At 54.1% G+C, this 22,454-nt stretch overlaps 1 protein-coding gene across 4 annotated transcripts in view; it reads right to left on the bottom strand.

The window, feature by feature from the left end:
* Nucleotides 1–238: 238 nt before the first annotated feature.
* The window catches only part of Srrm3 (serine/arginine repetitive matrix 3), a 61,611-nt gene continuing 39,395 nt past the window's right edge, over nucleotides 239–22,454 (bottom strand). Inside the window, exons 4-16 of one of the 4 annotated variants that reach the window (XM_060382217.1) lie at nucleotides 20,391–20,519; nucleotides 20,232–20,312; nucleotides 19,827–19,856; nucleotides 19,008–19,103; nucleotides 18,860–18,895; nucleotides 17,602–17,652; nucleotides 17,034–17,138; nucleotides 16,397–16,574; nucleotides 5,241–5,584; nucleotides 4,669–4,893; nucleotides 4,415–4,552; nucleotides 3,918–3,996; nucleotides 1,709–1,910 (exon numbers count right to left, since the gene is read on the bottom strand). In XM_060382217.1, the coding sequence (XP_060238200.1) occupies nucleotides 1,842–1,910; nucleotides 3,918–3,996; nucleotides 4,415–4,552; nucleotides 4,669–4,893; nucleotides 5,241–5,584; nucleotides 16,397–16,574; nucleotides 17,034–17,138; nucleotides 17,602–17,652; nucleotides 18,860–18,895; nucleotides 19,008–19,103; nucleotides 19,827–19,856; nucleotides 20,232–20,312; nucleotides 20,391–20,519 (1,561 nt within the window). In that variant the 3' untranslated portion in view covers nucleotides 1,709–1,841. Of the gene's footprint in view, nucleotides 1,911–3,917; nucleotides 3,997–4,414; nucleotides 4,553–4,668; nucleotides 4,894–5,240; nucleotides 5,585–16,396; nucleotides 16,575–17,033; nucleotides 17,139–17,601; nucleotides 17,653–18,859; nucleotides 18,896–19,007; nucleotides 19,104–19,826; nucleotides 19,857–20,231; nucleotides 20,313–20,390; nucleotides 20,520–22,454 lie in introns of all 4 variants that reach the window. The other 3 variants (XM_060382216.1, XM_021649336.2, XM_060382218.1) reach the window with 3 other exon arrangements.

Below are 22,454 nucleotides of genomic sequence, written 5' to 3'. Positions count from 1 at the left end.
CACAGGGCCTCCAGGTTGGAAGGAAGTCTCCTTGGTTCCATCTTCCTCCCCATGTGAGGTTCAGAAGGCTATGCTGTCTCTTGCTCAGAGGCAGGAGGCTGGACATGATGGGACCTGGTTCCTTGATGCTACCTCATCTCACTTCAGGAGGAATGTGAACCCCACTCAGTCCCCCAAGGGAAGGACCCCAGTCCTCTTCCCCGGTGGTGGCAGTCACAGAGCTCAGTCTCAGCCTGTCTCCTGGGCACCTAGTGTATTTATTACACTCCATTTGTTTTCCCGCACTGCGGAGAAAGAGGGAAGGGGAAACAGAGAGGGTGGGAACCCGGATCAGACCCCAGACTCCTCCCCCACCAGAGCCCAGGGCATCTGCCCTATCGGGCCAAGGAAGACTTTGAGATCCCTGAGGGCCCCAGCGGGGTGGAGGAGTGGGGCTGGGTGCCGCAGAAGAGGGCTGGAGGGGGACCGCCGTTTCCCGTCATGCTCCAGCCTGAGAGCTTTGGCTGGAACCTGCCACCCCGGCCTGAAAGCCTTGACCAAACCTGCCTCATCAAAGCCTGATAGGGAGGCCTCCCTTGGGCAGGCTCGTAGGTGCACTGCATGTTAGCCTATGCTCATGACTATGAGTTATCCTATCATTTGGCCCAGGACCCCGACAGCAGCTGGTATCTGTCTCCCAGTATCCTCTGACCTGCTTGGTCACCTGACTGCACTGTTTGGGCCCATGCTAAAAAAAAAAAAAAGAAAAAAGAAATTCCTCCGTTTTCTACCCGTGTTCCTTTTTATCGTCTGACCTGAATCCCCAGTCTCTCTCTCTCTTACTTTTGAGACAGGGTCTCCTGTATCCCAGGCTGGATTCAAACTCACCGTGTAGCCTCAGATGACCTTGAACTCCTGGTCCTTCTGCCTCTACCTCCAGAGTGCTGGGATTACAGGCATGCACCAGCATGCTGTGTTATGCTGTGTTTGGGATGGAACCCAGGGCTTCATGCATGCGAGGCAAGCACTCTACCAACTGAGCTACATCCTCAGTCCCTGAATCCCCCCTCTGACTTCAGGTTAGACACAGGTGTGGTGTTTGCTACCTCTTGTGCTGATGAAGGCCTGGATGGTGTGGCCTTGATGTGAGGGCAATGAAGAGAGATGGGGCCAAGTGTGAACCCCTTATCCTGCCTGGCAATACACCAGGAGTTAGGTGGTCCTTCCTTCCCTCTTAGATCTGGCTTGCCTACCAGTTTCAGACCCGCCCAGTGGGAGACAGAGAAAGAGGAGGGGAAGGTCCCAGGCCTGGCACCTTCCAAGCTGTGCAGGGGCCCACTGAGCTCAAGTGAGGTGACAGCCAATAGTGGACTCTTGGGCCCCAGGCTGGTAAGCTGGCCTCAAGCAGAAGAAGGGCATGGTGACCTGGTCCCTGTGTTCGCAAAGGCTCTTTGTTTCCTGGACAAGGTGAGTGGGCAGGGCGTGGGATTGGGCACACTTTAGGGACAGGGCAATTTGATTCCTCCTTGTAGGTGGGACACCTACCCTAGGAGAAGCTCTACCCTAGCCCACCTGCCCACGCGCCGTCCCCCCACCCGAGACCTGTGTAGTAGTATGGGGTACAGACCCCTCCTCCCCAGGTCTCAGGGCCCCAGCTCTCCTTATGCCAGGGCCTTCCAACCCCAGCTGGGTCCGTCCGGGCTCAGAAGCCCCCACTCTCAGAGCTGCTCCGGCTGTGGTAGCTGGGACTGCGGCTCCTGGAGGCGCTGCAGGAGCGGCTGCGAGTCTCATGGCTGCGGCTGCTGTAGCTCCCGTGGCTGTGGCCCGGGCTTGGGCTCCTGCTGTGGCTCCGGCTTGAGTAGTCACTGCTCAGGCAGCTGGAGGAGGAGGAGGGGCTGGGCCGGTAGTAGGGGATGGGACGCTTTCGGGCACTGTAGGAGAGAAGAAACAGATCCTAGCCCACCCAGAGCCCCCAGCTCTGCCCATCTGGGGCTCTCACTCAGGCCTCAGACCCCATCCCAGCAGTGGCTAGGGCCTCCTGCCTAAGTTTCCCCAGTCTTAGCTCAGGGACATCCCCAATTCTGTGTCCTTTGACAAAACCTTGTTTTGTTTTGTTTTTGTTCCTCCTTGTCTGCCTGCAGGGCAAAAAAGCCCAAATTCTCTGCCTACCCCACCCAACCCTACTCTAAGACAGGGTTTCTCGGTGTAGCCCTGGCTGTCCTGGAACTCTCTTTGTACATTAGGCTGGCTACGAACTCAGAGATCTGTCTCTGCCTGAGTGCTAGGGTTAACGGTGTGTACTACCTGGCTAAGGGGTTGTTTTTGTTTTTCTTTTGTTTTGTTTATTTATTGAGGCAAGGTTTCTCTGTGTAGCCCAAGTTGCCCTGGAACTCACTCTGTAGACTAGGCTGAGATTTTATTTTTAAGGCTACTCAAAGGGAATAAGAAGGAGACCCCTGGCCACTGCTATCTGTTTCAGCTTAGTCCCCTCTCCCACTCCACCCCCACTGGTTACTCAGCTACCTCCCGCTGGCCCGCAGTTAGTTTGAAGTCAGGAGGCTATGACCCAGAGAAAAGAAAAGAACGTGGTTAAGGGGGTTATAATGCCCCGTCACAAGGTTAATTCTGAGGAAGAAAAACAGGTGTGCATTAGTGGGAAGAGGAGGCAGCCGGGGGACAGAGGGGCTGAGGTGGGTGCCTGGTGGAAGATGTGAGATTCTGGCCATTTTGGGACCCTCAGTGTATACCTGGGGTGTGTAATATGTCTGAGGTGGGGAGCTATCTCTAGGGTGTGGTCTGGTTTTTAACTCTGAGTAAAGGAGGATGCCATATTGCATTCTTGGAGACCCAGATTATCAATAACTAATGCAGTAGTTCACAACCTGTGGGTTGTAACCCCTTTGGGGGTCAGAAGACCCTTTCACAGAGGCCACAGATCAGATAGTCTGCAGATCAGATATTTACGTTATGATTCATAACACTAGCAAAATAGTAGTTACGAAGTAGCAACGAAAATAATTTTATGGTTGGGGATCACCGCACCATGAGGAACTGTATTAAAGGGTTGAAGGGTTACAAAGGTTGAGAACCACTGGCCTAAAGAGAACTAATTTGAGAATCAAGAGTGTGTTGGAGTTAAAGATTCTTATGGATTTCAGTTAATTATACACATCTGGCCACTGAGGTTCAGAGAGACACAACAGTCTCTCCCAGGTGACTTAGCAAGGCAGGACAATATGGACTCAGAACTCTGCCTGTGGCAATCTATTCATACTGGGGGTAATCCAGGGTGATGTTTTAAATTTGTTGGTACTAGGGATGGAATCTAGACCCTTACACATAGTAAGCAGATGCTGACCATGTAGCCAGGTCTCCAGTTACTCACCAGGTCATTCTATGCAGGTGCTCTTCCACTGAGCCACATCTCAGCCCCTCACTGGGGGATTCTAGGCAGGTGCTCTCCCACTGAGCCATATCTCAGCTCCTTTCTGGGGAATTCTAGGCAGGTGCTCTGCACTGAGCCACACCCCAACCCCTCACTGGGGGATTCTAGGCAGGTGTTCTACTACTGAGCCACGCCCCCAGCCCCTCACTGGGGGATTCTAGGCAAACATTCTACCAGTGTTTTTATTTTGAGACAAGGTCTTGCTAAGTTCCTCAGCTGGCCTTGAAACTTCCACACCCTCTGCTTCAGTCTACCTAGAAGTTGGGATGAGAGGCCTGAGCCAACAGTCCCAGCTTTTGGATGATTTCATCTGCAGACTCAGACCCCTCTAGTCTTGCATCAAATCAGCCACACCTTAATCTGCATGGGGTTCCTCAGACAGCTGCCCCTCAGACAGATACTAGGATGCTCTGCCCCTCCCCCGATTCCCCAGGGTGCTGAGAGGTTAGTGAGAAAAGGAGAGGAAAAGCTGACCACCACCAGACTAGCTCACATGGGTATCGTTTAGGCTGCCTGTGGAGGCCGGTCCACACGGCCCCCAGGCTGGCCACAGGCCACACTGCAGGGTGTTCCTTGAGACGAAGGAGAGAAGTACATGTCATTGAGGGGGTGGCAGACATGACGAGGGAGGGAGGAGCTCCAGGTGGGTGAATGGCATCTTCCAGAGCTGAACTCCTGTGGCTGCCACCCCGGCCCAGGCACAGACCAGCTCGGGTGCATTGCACCTTCTCCCTCCCAGGATTGTCACTTCCGTCTTCACTCTGCTACCCTCATCTCTTCCCAACTCTTCGAGTCCCCTAGTTCCTCTTCACCCAACCCATCCCTCCTTTAGCTCCTCCCCGCCGTGGCAAAACCCGCCCTTTCCCCCAGGATCAGAATCGGTCCGTTCTAGAAGGACCCCAGTTGGGTGAACCGCGACTCCCTGACCTCCCTGGCCACCAGCGAGAGCCGGCAGCCCTGGTCCCGCCTCGCCCCCAGTCCCCTCTGTACCTGGTGATGCGTCTCGGCTCCATGAAGCTGGGCGAGTCTCGGCGCCGCTTTCGGATCGGGGAGTAGCTGCGGGAGCGGCGTCGGGTGCGGGCGGCCTCCGCCTCCGCATGCCTCACGCGGCCTTCGCTGTCCTTGTCCCTGCGTGACCCGCTCGTGTGAGCGATCCCCGCCCTCGGCGCCCCAAGGTCGGGCCTGCGTCCAACCGCCCCTTCCTTCCCGCCGCCCGACCCCCGTGGGGACCCCGGGGCACACACCGGCCGACGGGTTTCTTGGGCGACTGAGAGAGGCTGGGGCTGCGGGCTCTTTTGTCAGGGGAGCGCGAGCGGGATTTGGAGGGCGAGCGGCTGGAGCTCCAGGACCCGGGGTGCGGGCCGGGGCTGCGCGAGGAGCTGTTCCCCTCTGGGCCGCCCCGCCGGCCGTGCGCGCCCGGGGATGGCGAGGTGCTGGCGGGGCGCGCGCGGGGGGGTCGCTCCTTCGCCCTGCAGGAGGGAGCGCGGGTCAGGGCTCGGGGTGCGCCGGGGGCGGGGAGGGGCACAGCCGGGGAGGGCACAGCCTGGGGGGGTGGGGTAGAGCCTGGGGAGGGTAGGAGGGGTCCCTGAGCTCAGCCTGGAGAAGACGGGCCGGCCAAGGACGAATTAGGGTCCACGTGGGGTGATGAACCAGCGGGGGCTCCGCTGGAACGCTGAGAGGGGCCCCGTGCGGAGGGATCCGTAAGGGGCTGTTTGTGGGGGCAGTGAGGGGTCCCCCTGGGGCGGTCAGTGCGGGGTTCCCCTGGGGCGGTCCGGGAAGGGTCCGCCCGTGCCCGCGGGGGGGCGGGGGGTCTCACCGCTTGCCGTGCCCGCCGTGGCCTCGCTCGGTGCCGGGCTCGGGTCCGGGGCCTGGGGTGCCGCCGCCGGACTCGCTGCTGGAGTGCGCGGCGCTGAGCGAGCGGGACGAGCCCCGGGGCTGCGCGGGCTTCGCGCGCCGGCGGCCCCTGCGGCGGGGTGCGTTGGCCGAGGACCGCGAGCGGCGCCTCCTCCGCCGCCGGCGCCGGCGCCGGGTCCCCCCCGCGGCGCGGCCCCCACGGCCCTGCGGCGACGGCGCTGAGCGCGGGCTCTGACTGTCCTTCCCCCGCGCGGGCGGCGTGGGCGCCGCGGCCTCCTTGTCGCAGGCCCGGGGCGAGCTGGGCTTCTGACGGGGAGAGAGGCAGAGAAGGGCACGGAGGGGCGGTGGGGGGGCGACAGAGGCGGGGAGGGATGCGGAGGGGACCCGGAGCAGAGAGGGTGGCGGGTGCACCAGACGGGCGGGCGGGCGGGCGGGTGGGGCGGTGAAGAAGCGGAGGGGGCCGGGGGCGAGCCCGGAGGAGAGGTGGAGAGGAATGAGGAGGGGTGGGGAGGGGACGTGAGAGGGCAGCGGGGTGGGGGAGAAAAGGAGAGAGGGCTTTCACCGGGCCTAGGCCGCGGGCTGCAGCCCCTGAGCATCGCACACACGGTTCCCGCGCCTGCCCTGCCTCTACCTCTCCTGAGTGGTTCACCTTCTGGCCTCAACATAGCAGACCATGCAAGGTTCTCGGCATGCATAACACAAGAGGGACGGAGCGGTGGAAATGGGGGCTGCGGGGGAGGGGAGCTCCAGGATGGGGCACCAGGGGGCTGGCATGGTCCCCGCAGAGGGGGCAGACGATTTCCCCCCAGCAGAGAGAAGAGAGGTACCACACTGGTAGGTCAAGCCAGGGCCAGCCCGCCAGGGCCAGGCTCCCCCAACCGGGGTAAAGGATAAGGGGGAGGGGTCACACGGCACACAGATGGGGGAGGGGCAAGATAACTGAACTCAAAATTCAACCGAAGAAAAGGAGTCAAAACAGAAATCAAAAAGAAAACCAAAATAATAATAATAACGGGAACAAAAAAAACCACAAATGTCGTTATAGACCCAAATCAAAATGATCTGCTGGGGAGCCTGACTTGGTTATTTTCCTTTCTGTTAATATTTGGCTTTGTTTTTGCGACCCTGCCGAGCGCTCAGGGGTGTCAGTAGCTGACCGACTGTCTTTCTGTTTCTCTCTTTTCTTTTTCTTTTTCTTTTCTTTTCATTTCTTTCTTTCCTTTTTTATTTCTTTTAACGTTCTGAATTTTTTTTTAAGTCCCTCTTGGTTAACGTCCACTTACCAATAAAGTGGCACTTCCTCCTTTAGTAGGTAAGTTGTGTAAGAGAAGGGAAAAGCGTGTAGCATAAGTTCATCATTAGAGTCACAAAAATGCAAGAGAGACAGAGAGAGAGAGAGACGCAACCACCCCAACGCTAGGCCCGAGAGGAGGCCGAATCGCCTCTAGAGGACCAGCAATGGCCTCAGCCAGTGCCCTTGGCTGACATCTGAATAGGGCTACTGATTTTTTTTTTTTTTCCAAGAGTTGAGTTAGGACCAGAAAGGGAACCTGACAGGATCCAAGGTCCTGGCTGGGAACTAGCCTACAGCTACCTCAGCACCACGGGGCCCTGGACAAGTTAATTTCCCCAGTCTAGGCCTCAGGTTTCCCCACCCGCACAGTGAGGGTTTGGTTTTGGCTTCCCAAAGTGTCTTCCGGGGTAAATAGTCCAGGATTCTCTGGTTGTGCCCTCCCCAGCCTCCCCACCCTTCCCGCCACAGAAGGACCCTCCTGACCTTGGGCCCCAACCTTGTAAGAGCCGATGTTACTGTTCTTGCCACTATTCTGCTTACAGGCCTGTCCTTGACACTTCCACAATCGCTGCCCGGCCAGACTGCTGTCTATAACCTCAGGTTTGCTTGCTTGAGACAGAATCTCATTATGTACTTTATAGTCTTGGCTAGCCTTGAGATCCACTTGCTTCAGCCTCCCAGTGCTGTGACTAAGGTATGTGTGCAATCATGCCAGCACAGGTTCTCTTTCTTTCTTTCTTTCTTTCTTTCTTTCTTTCTTTCTTTCTTTCTTTCTTTCTTTCTCTTCCTTCCTTCCTTCCTTTCTTTCCTCCTTCCTTCCTTTTTTTCTGAAGACAAGGTTTCTCTGTGTAGCCCTGACTGTCCTAGAACTTCCTCTGTATGCCAGGCTGCCTGCCTCTGCCTCTTGAGTGCTGGGACTAAAGGTGTGTGCCCCCCCCCCAGCTTTCTTTTTCTTGCCTGGACCTCATGTAACACAGGCTGGCTTGGAGAAACTAGAAGTCAATATGCAGCCCAAGATGTCCTTAGACTCATGATTCTACAGATGTCACCTCTTACGTGCTGGGATTATGAAAACACACCACATGCCCAGCTTGTTTTGTTTTTAGACAAGGTCTTACTGTATAGCCTTGGGCTTGAGAGCCTCTTGCTTCAGTGTCCTGAATGCTGAGATTACAGGCATGTATCGCCACTGTTGGGCATAACCTCAGTTTTTAGCATAAAGCAGGTCACTACATCCTTAATAGTATTAGCTGAGGAAGAACTGGCTCTACTAAGGGCCAATCAGGGAGGTCCAGGTGGCAGAAGGGGTCTGAGCTGAGTCCATCCAGCTGCCTCTTTGACTCCTTCAGGGGCCTTGCTATCATCAATAAGAAAGCATGATTTTTGCCACCCTGGGCCTGGCTGTCTCTGACAGAGGTAATCAGGGGTACCAACCTCTCTTCAGGCCTACATAGAGCCCACAAAGAGCTAGAGCCCAGAGTGGGCCTCATTGCTGGAAATGTAAAGTCAGTTTGTGATTGGTAGCTAAAGCAATCAATGAGCACTAGCTGATGGAGTCAGTGAGGCCATGAAGACTTCTCCCAGGGGAGCTGGTCTTTCTCCCAAAGCAGCAGCAGGCATAGGTGGCCAGAGTGGGTATGATCTAGCAGTCATCCCACTAAGCAGCCTTCACTTACAGACCAGCTTAGGCTAGGCAAACTGGATGCTGAGTTTTGGTTTATTTTGGACAAGGTCTCATGTCGCTGAGGCAGGCTGAACTCTGGACTCCTGACCTAGTTGATGTTCTGATTCTCCTGCCTCCACCGTCTGAGTGCTGGGATCATAGGTGTTTTTATGCAGTGCTGGGGCTCAAACCCAGGGCTTCATGCATACATGCTTCACAAGCACTCTACTGAGCATATCCCCAGCCCCATTTAAAAACAAACAAACAAACAAAACTCAGACAGGTTCTCATGTAGCCTAGGCCGGCCTCAAATTCTCTGTGTAGCTAAAGATGACCTTACACTCCTGAAGCCTTCTGCCTCTGCATCCCAAGTGCTGGATTAGTGCCAGCTATGCTACGCTATGCCCAGTTGGGGCTGGTTGTTGTAAAGATACTTTCATTCATAAAAGGCATCCCCAGGTGAACCCTCAGCTCTCCACCCACCCTCAGCAGACAGGGAACACCTCACAGTCCCCAGTCTGTACCAAGGTTCTCTCACTCAATTTCCTTCTAGGAGGCAAATGAGAAAGAATGTCTCTAGGTTCTTCAAAGGCATCCTGTGCCAGGGTGGTCATCTTGTCAAGTAAACAGAAGTATCAGGTAAGGGAACCTTAGGGACAAATGCGTGCTAACTCACAACCCAGGGCCACCATGGGCCCCTTCTTTAAAGCTGCTCTGCTCAGGGGAGGCAGCAAGGCCAGTCGTGAAGGACTGCATACTGGGATCAAAACCAGCCAGAGCGCCGGCTCAATGCAAGGAACAGGGCCAAGGAGAAAGATCAAGTCAGATATGAAGGAACCCACTCCCACCTTTTTTTTCCTCTTCAGTACAAGAGATTGAACCCAGGCCTCATGTGTGCTGGCAAGCTGTTCTGGCACTGAGCTGCAGTCCAGCCCCTCCCTTTGGCACTTCTAACACAATTGCATGGAGCTCAGTTAGGACTCAGTATGTAGCCAAAGTTGACCTTGAACTTCTTTTGAGAGAGACAGACAGAGTTTGGCTGTGTAGCCTTGGCTGTCCTGGACTTGCTTTGTACACCAGGCTGGCCTCAAACTCATAGGGATCCACCTGCCTCTACCTCCCAAGTGCTGGGATTACAGCACCAAGCCCAGCTGACCTTAAACTTTTTAAATTTTTTTTAACTAAAAAGGTGGCTGTTTACCTCCACAACAGCCATGCCACCATCGCCATCACATTTTGGACACATTTTGCCAGACATTGAACTTCTGCTCCGCCTGTCTCCACCTCCATGAGTGCCATGGTTATAGACATGAACCACCATGCCTGGTTTATCAGTTGTTTGTCTTAGTTGTTTTTGTTCTTTTCTTTTTAGAGACAGTTTCTCTGTGTAGCCCTGGCTGTCCTGGACTTGCTTTGTAGACCAGCTGGCCTTGAACTCACAGAGATCGGCCTGCCTCTGCCTCCCTGGGTGCTTGTACCACCACACCTGGTGAGTTGTCTTATAACCCAATGCTTCATGCATGCTAGGCAAACACTGGTGACTGAGCTACATCCCCAGGCCCGTGCAAAGCCATCTTGACTTCACACTGTCTCAGACTGGAACTGGGGTAGAATATTAAGAATGGAAATGGTCTGATTAGATAGCTGAATACCCTCAATATGTTTTTGTCCCCAGCCACTGAGGCCCAAGCCAAGATGGTGGCTTCCTACCTAGTATGTCTTGAAGTCTCAGGTCCCCATCACTTTTCTCTGATCCCTTTTGAGACTACTGATCTCACCCCAGCCCAGGAAGAACCCCTTGAGCCAATTCAAGTTGATTATGGGAACTTAGCTAAGTCTCATCCTAAGTGGACCCAATTCCCCACTGATAAAATGGGGGCTACTAGAACCTTAATTGAGTTGGCCTAGAAAGGGGTTGGCCCTATATGTCCCCTGACAGACTAAAAGGATCACAGCAGGGAAGAAGGCCTAGGGTCCAATGGAGAGGGTTCCCTGAAGCCCAGGATGGCGGAAGATGGGAAGAAGGTACTGTCAGGGAGTCCTTGGAGAAGGTCTCATCCCTCCAGAAACTTCCAAGAAAAGGTCGCCATGATCCTGTCAGGCTGTGCTCATCCTCTGCTTGACTGGCCTCATTCTTCCTAGGGGTTGAGTGAAAACCAGGGCTTATGGACTTTGTTTCCTTCCTCCCTTCCTCCCTTCCTTCCTTCCTTTGTTCCTTCCTTCCTTCCTTCCTTCCTTCCTTCCTTCCTTCCTTCTTCTCTCTCTTTTGTGTGTGTGTGTTTGTGTTTATGTGTGGAGGTGCATTTGTATGTGTGTGCATGTGGAGGCCAGACATTATTCTTGGGTATCATTCTCCAGGAGCCAGCCACCTTTTTAATTTTATTGTTAGCATTTATATGTCTTAAATTACATTTATGTGTGTATGTGCGCACACATGTAGAGGACAACCTGAGGTGGCTGGTTTTCTCTTTCTACTGTGTAAGCCTCAGGAATTGAACTCAGGCCACTAGGCTTGGTGGCAAGCAAGCACTGAGCTTTTTCAAGGAGCCAGGGCTGGTCACTTAAGCCAGGTTGGCTGATGAGCAAGCCCTAGAGATATTTCAGCTGCTGCCTTCCCAGATCTAGGATTAGAGGCACAAATCGCCATCTTTGGTTTTCTACTGTGGGTTCTGGGGCTTGAACTCAGGTCCTCATGTTTTCAAAGCCAGCACTACGTTATTTTCTTGGCTCTGCTAGTAACATCTTCTCCTCCCCCCCATATAGGAAAAATTTGAGGGTCAAGGAGAAAAACAGTTGAAGGATAGAGAAAGGGGACAAAGACAAGAAACTGTCTGGAGTGGTTTCCCTTTGTGTCCTTTGTGCACCTAGGACCGATGCCTGCTTGCCTCTGTCTCACTGTGTCTGCCCTCTATTGAGATCCAGGAAATCTTGAAGGGTGGAGCCCCTGAGTCCTCCTCAGGCTGGGACCCTTCTCCCCTTTAGACACGCAACACCTTCCCCCCTTTTGAAGAACGATGCTGTCATCTCTCTCCCAGCAAGCATCGTTCAAGACAGAGTGTTTTGAGGAATGGACTGTCCTGACCCTTCCTGGGATAAGTGTGGGAGAAGTATCTAACTCTTTCCTTTCCAAAGTTGAAGATGGAGGGTTGCCGAGACCTCACAATGGCTACTGGGTAGGAAAAAGGTGAGGAGATGGTCCCAAGGACCCACTCCTGCCTCTGCCACTTTCCATGCAGCTAGTTGGGCACTGGAGCGGCAATCACAAAATCTCATGTGATATATACAATGCTCATTCTAGAGTCACTCTGGCCATTATCAACTGTCTCTTCTGGGTTGTTCTGCACCAAGGGTTACATTAAACCGCTCAAACTCAGAAACTCGGAAGCAGGAAGGACACTGGGGACGTGGCGGAGCCTCTAAGATTTTATACCATTCTGAATATCACCCTGGAGAGTCTTGGCCGGGTAAGTTCTCAGTGCCTAGCTCCTGCCCTGGCCTGCCCCAGACCCTCTGAGGTCATCCCATCATTACCTATAAGTCCCAGAGCTGTGATTCTCCATGTATTAATGCCCACGGGGGTCCCAGCCCCCGAAGCTTGCACCTCTGAGCTCCACTGTCCTGCTGTGAAAGGACTTGTCTAAGTCTAGAGTTCAGCCTGGTATAGTCAGCCCCCAAGGAGCAATGGGACTTAACTTTGAACTTGACCCTGAGCCAGAACTTCCTTCCAAATCTGGAGCCAAGAGGTTCTTCCAGGCCACCCTTTTAATGCTTACAGTCTCGGTGGGGCCTGGAGGACTGGAGTCTGTGTGACCAAAGCCCCTAGCTAGAAGCTAGCTGGCAAGGAGGAAGGGTTCAGCAACCATTCCAGACAGTAGCAATCAAACTGGCCTCACTGCAAGCACCCAGTACAGGAAGAGACACAAAGTTGAATGTCAAGCCACACACAAGTGCATTCAGCCAATAAAATGATAATGAGGAAGAGTGGAGGAGGGCTTGGGGCCGGATCAGGAGGTGAAGGGGAAGAAGCAGAGGCAGGGGAGTCAGGAAGGAGGGAAGATGAACCTGCAAAGTCATCAAAGGTTCGGGAGGGAGAGTGAAGGAAACCAAACCAGGGGACAGACAGTTCGGTGGTGGCTGAGTTTGGAGAAAGTGCAAATAAAAGGTTAGTTAAAGAAAGAGAGAAAAGAGAAAATAAAAATCAAACCAACTTAGAGCTATGTGGAGGGGAGAGGAGAGAGACTGAGTTTAGACTAAGCAGGTTGGCCAGACTTCTCTGAGGTGAGCGGTAGAGAGCAGGCACACAGCTGGCATCCCACCTTCTCAGGGGTCGGGGCACGGGTGCAACGATGAGAAAAAGAAGACTGTCTCTGCACAGGGAGTTCCGGACAGTGGTGACTCCCAAGTGGAGCCCTGCCCTGAGCCAGCAGAGGGGAAACAGCCTGTCCTATGTATGGGTGCCACCCTCAGGGAGGGAGAGGCCACTTGTCAGCCGCCCCTGGTAGATTCGTTTATTTATCTATTTCTTTATTTACAAATCTTTAACCACAGGCTCCAGTAGCCAAGCTTTCCTTAATTCTTTACATGACAAATTCCCCAGAGGGCATGCATGCAGCAGCTAATGAATGCAGAAACCACAGGGTAGATAGAGAATGGACAGGTTGCTTAGGGAAGAGGCCCAAATCAGGAGAAGAGAGATGGAAAGGAAAAACAGTCAGAGAGCAAGGGAGGGAGGAAACAGAAAGGTCAAACGAGAGGGGCTGTTTAAATGAGGCCAGTGGGAAGGATGAAGAGGGTGGAAGAGGACCTGCACATTTAAAAGGAAAATCAGCCACGAGTTCAATTGGAAAGAAGGATCTTGCCTCTCAGACCGGATGATCATTTTGTTTATCTGCTTTTTGAGACAGAGACTCACATAGCTCAGGCTAGCCTTGAAATTAATAGGACGTTGAGGCTGACCTCGAATACACGATTCTCCTGCATCTGCTGCTCAGATGCAGGGATTCCAAGTGTACACAACCATGCTGGATTTCACCTGGTCCTAGAGAAAAAATCCAAGGCATTGTGCACACTAGGCAAATACTGCCAACTCAGCTCCATCCATATCTCTTGCTTTTTTTCTATAGTGCTAGGAACTGAGTGCAGGACCTTGCACACAGTAGGCCAGCACTCTGCTGCTGAGCTACATCCCAAGCTCTCCTTTTGCTTTTACTTTTGATTTTTTTTTTCTTTCTCAGACTAAGTTACCAAGAGTGACCTTGGCTGGCCTTGATCTTGCGATCCTCTTTTGTCAGCCTTCCAAGTGTTAGGATTACAAGTGGACATCACCAGGCCTGGTTGTATTTTTCAGATGGAGTGTCTGTATACATACACACACGCACACACACACATTATTATTATTTGAATAGAGATACCAATGGCTTGTCACCAAACTAGAACAGTCTTTTTCTCTAGTCTACAATGCCTAGCTTGGAAAACTTCAACCTCCCTTCAGACCCCTCCAGGCTTTCTTTTTTCTGAGACAGGGTTTCTCTGTGTAGCCCTGGCTGTCCCAGAACTTGCTCTGTAGACCAGGCTGGCCTCAAACTCAGAGCTCTGTCTGCCTCTGCTCTGAGGTGGGGCCTGATGCTGGCTTCTCCTGCCCTTCCACAGCACTCAGTTATTAACACAGGACAAGTCCCTTCCTGTGTGGTGCCTCGCTTCTTGCAAGGTCCTCTGTGGACACAAACACCAGTGTTATTCATTTAAAATGAGGTAATTCCAGTATGTTCCCTGGGGTTAACAAGAGGGCTTAACTGCCCCTTCTTATTCAGCAGGTGTTGTTATATGGCTGCTATTTTTTACTTGCAGATGTGTTTCCTTTTAAATTCTGATCACAAGGGAAGAAAGTATAAAAGATATGGGTATGACTAACGTAGACTTGAAATTCAAACACCAGCTCTGCATTAGAAGAAAGGCGTCCACAGTAACAGACACAAAAGCAAAGTTCTAGAACACAGAAGAGAGAAAAAAGAAAAAAAAAACCCAAAACAAATCCATAAAGATAGCTTGCATTTCATTACATTACAAAAACTTTTTAAAATAAATAAAAAGGAAACACAAACAAAAACCAAAATAATAGGAAAAAAAATGACATAAACTCCCCCACCCTCAGCTAAACAAGATATGGAATTATAGTATTACCACGTTTCAAATGGGAGGCTAAAAAACAAACAAAGACATAGGCGGGGTTAAAAAAATGTTGAGCTTCTCTCTTTTTCCCCCCCATTTCTTTCTCTCTCTTTTTCTTCAAGATAGTGTCTTAAATTCCTACCCCCAGTATTTATGCCCACAGACAATTTCTTTTTTGAAATGGTAAAGGCTATTGACACCCCAGCCCTCCCCCATCTCACCTTTCTGGGTACCAAGAACTAGTCTTTTTAATACCACCTCCCAAGCCCCCATCAGAGGTGTTTTGTTTTCTTTTTCTTTTTTTGTTAAAGAGAGGATCATGTAGGTTGGAGACCCAGGTTGTTCAAAGTCTCAGATTGTGCAGGATGCAAGGGTGAGGGAGAAGATTCAGAGCTGTGCTTGGTGATAGCTTTTGTGATAAGAGTAAACAGTGTTCTTGGAAAACTCCTTGGCCATGTGAAAATGGAGTCCTGTTCTGGGACAGGAGATACAAAATGTTTCCTAGACCAACTGCTGACTGCCACACAAGCCATCTAGTTACTGTCACCATTTTGTCAGTACTTGCCCAGGGCTGGCTGCTGTAGCCATTTTGTTTACAGGACCCTTGGGATGGGCAGTGTACATGGAAGGAAGTTACTCAGATTTCCAAGACCCCACAGAAGGGATCAGAAATGGAGCAGGGCCTACTTTCAGCCCTGGTTTGGAAAAACAAAAACAAAAAACAAAAAGGTCTGTGTTTTGGGGTCTCAAAGGAGACCACAGATGGGGGACTGTGCTGGTAGGTCTTGGTGCCCAGGAAGTTTGGGGATGGCCACTCTCCTTTTTAAGTTAGCACATCACTTCCAGCCCCCGCGGGCTGCTGTAAGATACCCATTTGTCCCCTCTCCCATTCCCCAGACAGTTCCAGACAGACCAGCATCCTTCTGAACTGTGGCTTAACCACAGCCCCAGGCACTAGGCCAAGAACCTGGTAGTCTTTCTAGACAGGACAGTCTAGAGGCAGGTTCTTCCACAGACATTCTGAGAACGAAAGCTCTGCGCCTGCCTCCCTTCACCTTCCTCCCTGACACCACAGGAGGAAGAGGACTCCAGGAAAGGAAGGGAGTGAAAGAAAACAACCGAAAAAATAAAAACTCAAAAAGAAACTGACAAGTAGGGGGTTTTGTGTTGGCTGCTGGGACCTGAGGTCTGAGGAGGGACAGGTCACTACTTGGATGAGGCCTCCTGAGCACACCCAGTGGCCCTGTCAGCACTGTGGCACTCCCTCACTGAGAGATCTCAACCTTGTGCTCTGACTGACAGACAGACCGATCTCGCCCTCACCTGCCTGCAGGTCTGGAGGGAATTCCGTCCCTCCTGAGGCTGGGTGGGGACGCCCTGGCGGCAGCAGGAATGTCGTCTCAGTAATGACAAGCCTGCGGAGTGAGGCTGCCAGGTTCGAGATACGGTCCAAGCGCTGGGGCCGAGTACCAAAGAAGCACACTGCAGGGTCCCAAGAGAGGTGGGAAGGACTAGCGGAAGGGGTTAGGGGAGGGAAAGACTCAGTGAGGGGGTAAGGGCGTTGGTATCGCGCTGAGTCACTTCTCTCTGGTTCCTGACTAAGGTGTTTACAGGTAGTTACAGTTGGCAAGAAACCTCCGTTCACCCCCAGCGGCGGCGTACCCCAACTATCCCTAAAGGTCAGACCTCCTCTGACCGTCACTTTGCCAAGCACGAGAGTAGGCCAGGCCTGCAGGTGCCCTCCCCACCCCCTCACCAGACCACCACGCCCAGGTAGGAACAACAGCCAACCGACATCCAACCGAGCAATCCAGGCGACTCCTGGCACCCGACGCCCCTTGCGGAGGGCAGGTCGGAAGGCTGGGAAAGGAGAGAGCATCTGTGGGGTCTCCCGGCGACCCCTCGCGGCCCCGCCCCTCCGGCTCCCCGGCCCCACCCTGCGCGGCCCGCGCGAGCGGCGCGGCGACCCCTCCGCAAAGCCAAGCGTACGTACATCGGGCGGGCTGTGCGCCGAACCGGGGCGGCCCCCGTGCGTTCCGCTTCGCTGCCTGCTGCCTCCGTTCTGCTGGGGCGACCCCCATCCGCTGCCGCCCGAGGCGGAGGGCGACCGGCTCCCGCTGGATCGCTGGCTGCCCGTCTTCCGCCCGTCGTCGCGATGCTTGGGGCTCAGCCTGGGGGAGCGGAGGGATGCGGGGAGCCGGCGTGGGACGCCCCCTCTGCAGGCGAGCTGGTTCCCGACTCGCGCTTTCACGACGAGAGCAACCCGAGCGAGCCCGCCCCGCCCTGCCTCGACTTCCCATTTACGCTCTTTCTCCAGGCGGGCACCAGCTTGCTTGAACTGAGGCGCACAGGCGCAGCACCTCAGTTTAGGGACGCAACACTGTCTTCGCCCCCACCCCCACCTTGAGTTAAATAATATCTATATCTATATATATATATATTGAGACAGCAGCTCAATATATATAGATTGGCTTTCAACTCCACATCTAGTCTAGAATGACCTTGAACTTCTGACTCCCCCCTCCCCATCTCTAAAGTGCTGGGATTGCAGAGGTGCATCACCGCAATTGGATTGTGCAGCCCCGGGGGCCAGCCCGGAGTTTCCCTTCTTGAGCCCAGGGTCAGCCTACCTGCTGGGAGATCCGGAATCGCTGTCGTGGGAGGACACCGAAGGGCTGTGGGAACTGGCGCTGCTGTGGTGGTGAGGCCTTCGGCCTGGAGACTCGGTGTGAGGCCTGGTGTGGGCAAGGGGAGGCGGGAAGGGGAAGCGTTATTTGCCGCGACCGTGGTGCAGCCTGGCCTGACCTCAGGGATTTAGTAACTGAGGCGGGTCACTGTGGGGTCAGCCCCACCCCCAGCACCTATAAAAAAATCACCAGAATGGGGCTGGGGCTGGGTGTGGGGTCTCCAAAGTCATCTCTGAGAGTTAGGGGAAAGCGCTGTTTCCTGGAGATAGCCCCAGCTTTCAAAGACCGGCTCATCTCTCAGCTGGTCTTCTTGGGATGGAGGGGCGTGGGCGAAAGGGTCAGAGGGCAGAAAGGAGGCATGGGTGGCAAGGGGCCTACAAGTGGCCACTGCTCACAGGGTTACCCTGAAACCCTGCGCTTTAAGTAGATTTGGCTTTAAGTAGATTGAAGAGGTTGGTGTTGGGGAGCTACAGGCCAGGTTTGGGGAGGGGAGACCGGAGGGCGGGCTTACCTCTTGCGCTCTTTGTTTTTCTCTTTCCTTTTGCCCTTGAGGCTTTGAGATCTGCAGGAAGCAGAGACTGAATCTGAGTACAGCAGGCCGGCCCGAGAGTGACAGTGGCGTGTTGGCGCCCCGCTGAGCTCAGACGCGGCACTCCCGGTTTGCTCTCCGCTTAGGCCTGAACCTCCCTGGCTGAGAGGGACCTGCCCATCTCACTCCACAGGGTACAGCCAGGTTTCGTGAAGAAGGGCGTGTAGGCATGTGGTGCCGGGGTACAGGAAAGCAGGAGTTCTGCCACGAGCCATGCCGTCTGTCACCTTCTGTCTTCAATATAAACATTGTATAATCCCGCATTATATACCCCCCTCCGATGCCACCAAATCCTGAACGAATATAACAAACACCTAATGTACTTCCTACAAGGGGAAAACGACGAAAGGACTGGGGGAGGAGGGCAGCGCTTGCTTTGGGCTTCAGTTTCATCAGGAAGCTGATGAAGCAGTAATGGCTCACGTCTTGTCCCCGTCAAAGGGGCGGTACATAAGATGGTGGCCACTAGGGGGCAGCAGAGGTACATGCTCTCCATCCATCTTGGGAGGGAAGGACGGAGGGAGGACAGAACTGGGAAATTGGGAAAAAAAGAAAGGGTAGAATGGGGGAGTTGTTTAGGCTTTTCTAAACAAAAGGCTTTTGGTAAACTCCACCGAGGGAAGGGCCTGGAGACTGCACCTGCTCAGGGCTTCGGGAGGGTGCAACTGGCTTATACCTTTAAATCCCTCCAGGTTACTGCCTGGGTCCCCCTTTCCTCCAGTCACCCCTGAGGCCAGCACCACGGCCTGACAGTCAGGCCTGCACAGGCTAGCAACCTGTGTGCCAGAAATTCCACCTTAGCCACAGCCTGGCCACCCCGTCTTTACCCCGAGCCACCCCAGGTCACAGACATGCTTTGGCCTGCGATGCCCCTTTCCCTGCCATTCAGGGTCCTGACGCTTCCGGCTTCAAAGAGGGCACCTCCGGCCACACTCTCCGGACACAGGACTTGCAGTTCTTTCTGGAAGTTCTTGGGGCTTTTCATGGGAGCTGACTGGAGTCAGGCAAAGGCTAAAAGCAGTTCTCAGCTTACCTGTCTTCCAGCCCCATTTGCATCAGTGAAAGAGTCTTTGGAGTGGAGGACGGAGCCAGCCTGGACTCGGGGACCCCCCCTTCTGGGCTTTGGTCCCTAAGGGAGACCAGCAACCTCTGTGTGACTGCCCAGGAAGGCACAGCTCACCTGTACCGTCTCTTCCTTCGGGACCCAGATTCAGACCTGTAGGGTGATAAAGCCTCTCTGGGAACGGCCACCGAGGAGCACCGTCCACCTGGAGCCCAGGGACCGAGGCAGGCCTCGGGGGCGGGAGTGGGTGGAGAGGGCAAAGTACCTATCCCGACGGTGCTTCTTCACAGCCTTCTTCTTCTTGCGGAGGGGAGAGGTGCTCCCACAGCTGTGGACAGGGGTGGGCACTAGTGAGCTGGGGCTGGAGGGGAGAGGATGGGCATGGCTGAAGGGGCGTGGGGCACGGAAGCTGGGAAGGGCTTCACGAAGCCTAAAGCCCCTTGTATAGAAGGAGCTAAAGCAATGGGTCAGCATGGCAAGACTCCTGAACTTGCTGCCGTCGCCTGTCCCTTCAATCACCTTTTTCCCTTCGTGCGTGTGCGTGTGTGTGTGTGTGTGTGTGTGTATGTGTCTGTGTGCATGTCTGTTGGTGTGTGTGTGTGTATGTGTGTGTGTGTGTGTGTGTGTGTGTGTGTGTGTTCCAGGGGCCCTTATGCTTTCCAGGCACGCACGCAGCGATCTCTTCATATCCTTTATGTTGTTTGCTTGGTTTTTAAAATTCGTTTGTTTGTTTGGGGACAGGTCTTGCCGTGTAGCCCAGGCTAGCCTTGCACTCAAGTGTGGGGGTCACAAGAATGTGCCCCCAATTATGTTTAGGGAAAGGGAAATGGCTTTCTTGGGTCTGGTTTTCTTACCATGCTGGAGATAGAACCCAGGGCCTTGTACTAAGTGAACTTCCAAGGCTGAGCTATCTCCAGCCCTTGGGATTTCTGGGCTGGATATACAAACACGGGCACCAGAGAGCCCAACCCCTGAGGTACCAGGCCTCTTGTCTCTGGAAGTGGCCTTGGGTTCTTTCCCACCCACCGGTGCCCCTGCCCTGGCCCCAGCCCCCACTCCCTTTCCTGTCCCCTCCATCACTGACCTGCATTCTGACTCTAGTCTCCTCTTTTTGCTGATGCCAGAGAGAAAGGACAGACACAAGAACCGGTTAGCTAGTGGTCCCAGGGTGTACCTCAGGGAGGGAGGGGACACAAATGTCGGGGGGGTTGTTGTAGTTGAGGCCCGGCAATGGCCCCCTTCTCAGGAACACACAATTGGGATGGTGTTTACTGAACCCTGGGAGGATAGGACTACTTAGTGGGAGGGGAGTGAGCAGGGCTAAGCGAGTGGGCGGGACTAAGGTGCAGGGGGTTCCGCGGCAAGACAGAGAGGGGGCGGATTTAAATTCACAGATCCCAAGAGTAGCGTCTGTGTCCCAAGTGTGTCCAAGATGGGCAGCCCAAGGCCCCTCCCCGTCTCTCTCCCTAGGGACATGCGGCGCTCTCACCGGCTCCTCCGATGGCTGCCTTTCTTTTTCTTCTTCTTCTTGGGAGGGGGCGAGACGGAGCTGCTGGACCAGTGCTTGGTCCTGGGCGAGAAGGGGCAGCGGGGACGGTGAGGGAGGCGGCCCCGCGTTGCCCTCCCCTCCGCCGCGGCGGCCGCTCACCTGTACCCCCGGTGCCCGCGGTAGCAGGCGACCGGGCAGTCGCAATCCACAGGGCCGTCATCCTCATCGAAGGGCGGGTACTCCAGGCCCGGCTCCAAGCCCTCCATCCGCCGCGGGGTCTCTGCCACACTACGGAGAGACACAGACGCTGCCCAGCCGCCTTCGAGGGTGGCCGTCCCGCTGCTGCAGCCTGGGCACGTTGCTTTGGCCCAGCCTGATGCCCCGGGTTGTCTGTGGCTGTGGAGAGGGGCCTGTGCTTGCAGACCAGGGGGCCAACAGCAGCCCTGGGGGGTCTGGGAAGATCTGAGGAACCCAAACTCTGAAAACAGTGCTTTGCAGAAGAGAAAGAAAACCCGAGCCTGTAACTCAGGCCTATTACATCAACTATTAGGAATGCTGAGGCAGAAGGCCTTCAAGTTGAAGGCCTGTCTTCAACCTAGGTAAGAGTGAGTGAGTGAGTGAGTGAGTGGTGAGTGAGTGAATAGGGGTGCAGCTTTGAGGTAGAGCACTTGCATAAAATCACCCAGGGACAGGCTTAGGTCTCAGCTTATACCACCGGCCTATAGAGAATCCCTAGGTTCCCTTTCAAGTAACACGCACACACACCAAAACAAAACCAAACCAAAAGCTCGGGAACGCAGGGTTGGCAAGGTGCTTGCCTAGCGCTCATGAGGCCCTGGGTCCCATCTGCAGCATCTGCTGGGATGGTAGGGCACACCTATAAATCCAGCGCTTGGGAGGTAGCGGAAGGATCAGGAGTTCAAGGCCATTCTCTGATGCTTAAGAGAGTTTGAGGCCGCCTGGGTTACAAGAGAGCCTGTCTCAAACAGCAACAAAACAATAAGATCCCTCCCATTCACTGAGCCTCTCCTTACTCCTCCCGGTGAACCTTAGCCCCGTTGTCCTGTCCTGGGGGCCCTACTGACCCCCCCTTTCCCTTAGTTGATTCCCTACTCTTTCAAAGGCCCCTCCCCCATCGCTGACACCTGCCTTTCCAGATCCCCAGTGCCCCCATTTTCCTGCTCCTTCCCCCCCTCCCTCTTTTCCTTCAGCCTTGGCCTCAGCCTCTGAAATATTCATAGCCACTCTCACCCTCCCTCCCCTCGGAAGCCTCCAGAGGCCTTCAGCACTTCGAAGCTCCAGCTGCCGGCTGTCTTCATCAATCACCGCTGTCGCCTGAGGGGGAGGGTTGGGGCCTCAGCTCTCCACCACCCCAGCTCTGTATCCATCCCCATACCTCCCAGAATCTCAGAACTCTCCAGTCAGCAGGAGCCAGCCATTTCCGGTCCTTACTCCTAGCCCTCCCCTGACGGTGCCCCCAGCCCGAGGCATCCTCTGCTGCAGACTCACCGGCTTTATTAATGTCCTGTCCTCAGGGACTTCACACAAGTCCTTAGAACTAGGCCTCTGTCCCTTGGCCACTGTGTGACCTAGGACCTGATTAGGGCCCTGGCTGAGCCTCTTCTTCAACATAAGAATTCTTAAATGAATAAACAAATAACTGGGCTGTTCTACTTAAAACATATCTTTAAAACCGTTTACTTATTTGCTTGTGTGCAGGAGTGGGGCTCACACACACCTCCGTCAGTGTGGAGGTGAGAACGCAGGTTGTTTTCACTTCTCTGCTTTTACCCTGTGCACTGGGGATCAAACTCAGATTGTTGGACTTAGCCGCAAGCTCCGTGCCGTCTTGGAAGCCCCGGGTTTCTTTCTGTCTTTTTATGTCTTGCTTGCTTGCTTGCTTTTTTTTCTTTCCAATTTAACAAGCCTACAAATGACTTCCAGAGACCTGGCTCCACAGTGCCTGGCTGCAGGGTGGTGGCCCCTTTCTCCTCATCTTCTATGTTGGAGGAGAAGACCTCTCTCTCTTTCTCTCTGCCACCCACACACGTAGTTCATCCTTTCCTGTACAGAGGAGGGAGGCCAGCACAATGGGGTACCAGTTTTGGATTATCAAGACAGTTTCAAATCCCAAAATAAGTGTGCCAGCTGACCCTCAGGGACCTTAGCTATACAAGAAAAGAGAATCCCTGTCTTTGAGCAGAGGATTAAGTAAGAGTCTCC

This window comes from Meriones unguiculatus, chromosome 4, assembly GCF_030254825.1.
Source record: "Meriones unguiculatus strain TT.TT164.6M chromosome 4, Bangor_MerUng_6.1, whole genome shotgun sequence".
Taxonomy (NCBI): Eukaryota; Metazoa; Chordata; class Mammalia; order Rodentia; family Muridae; genus Meriones; species Meriones unguiculatus.
The sequence above is the reverse complement of the archived record's forward strand: the minus strand, read 5'-3'. Positions and strand labels throughout refer to the sequence as shown.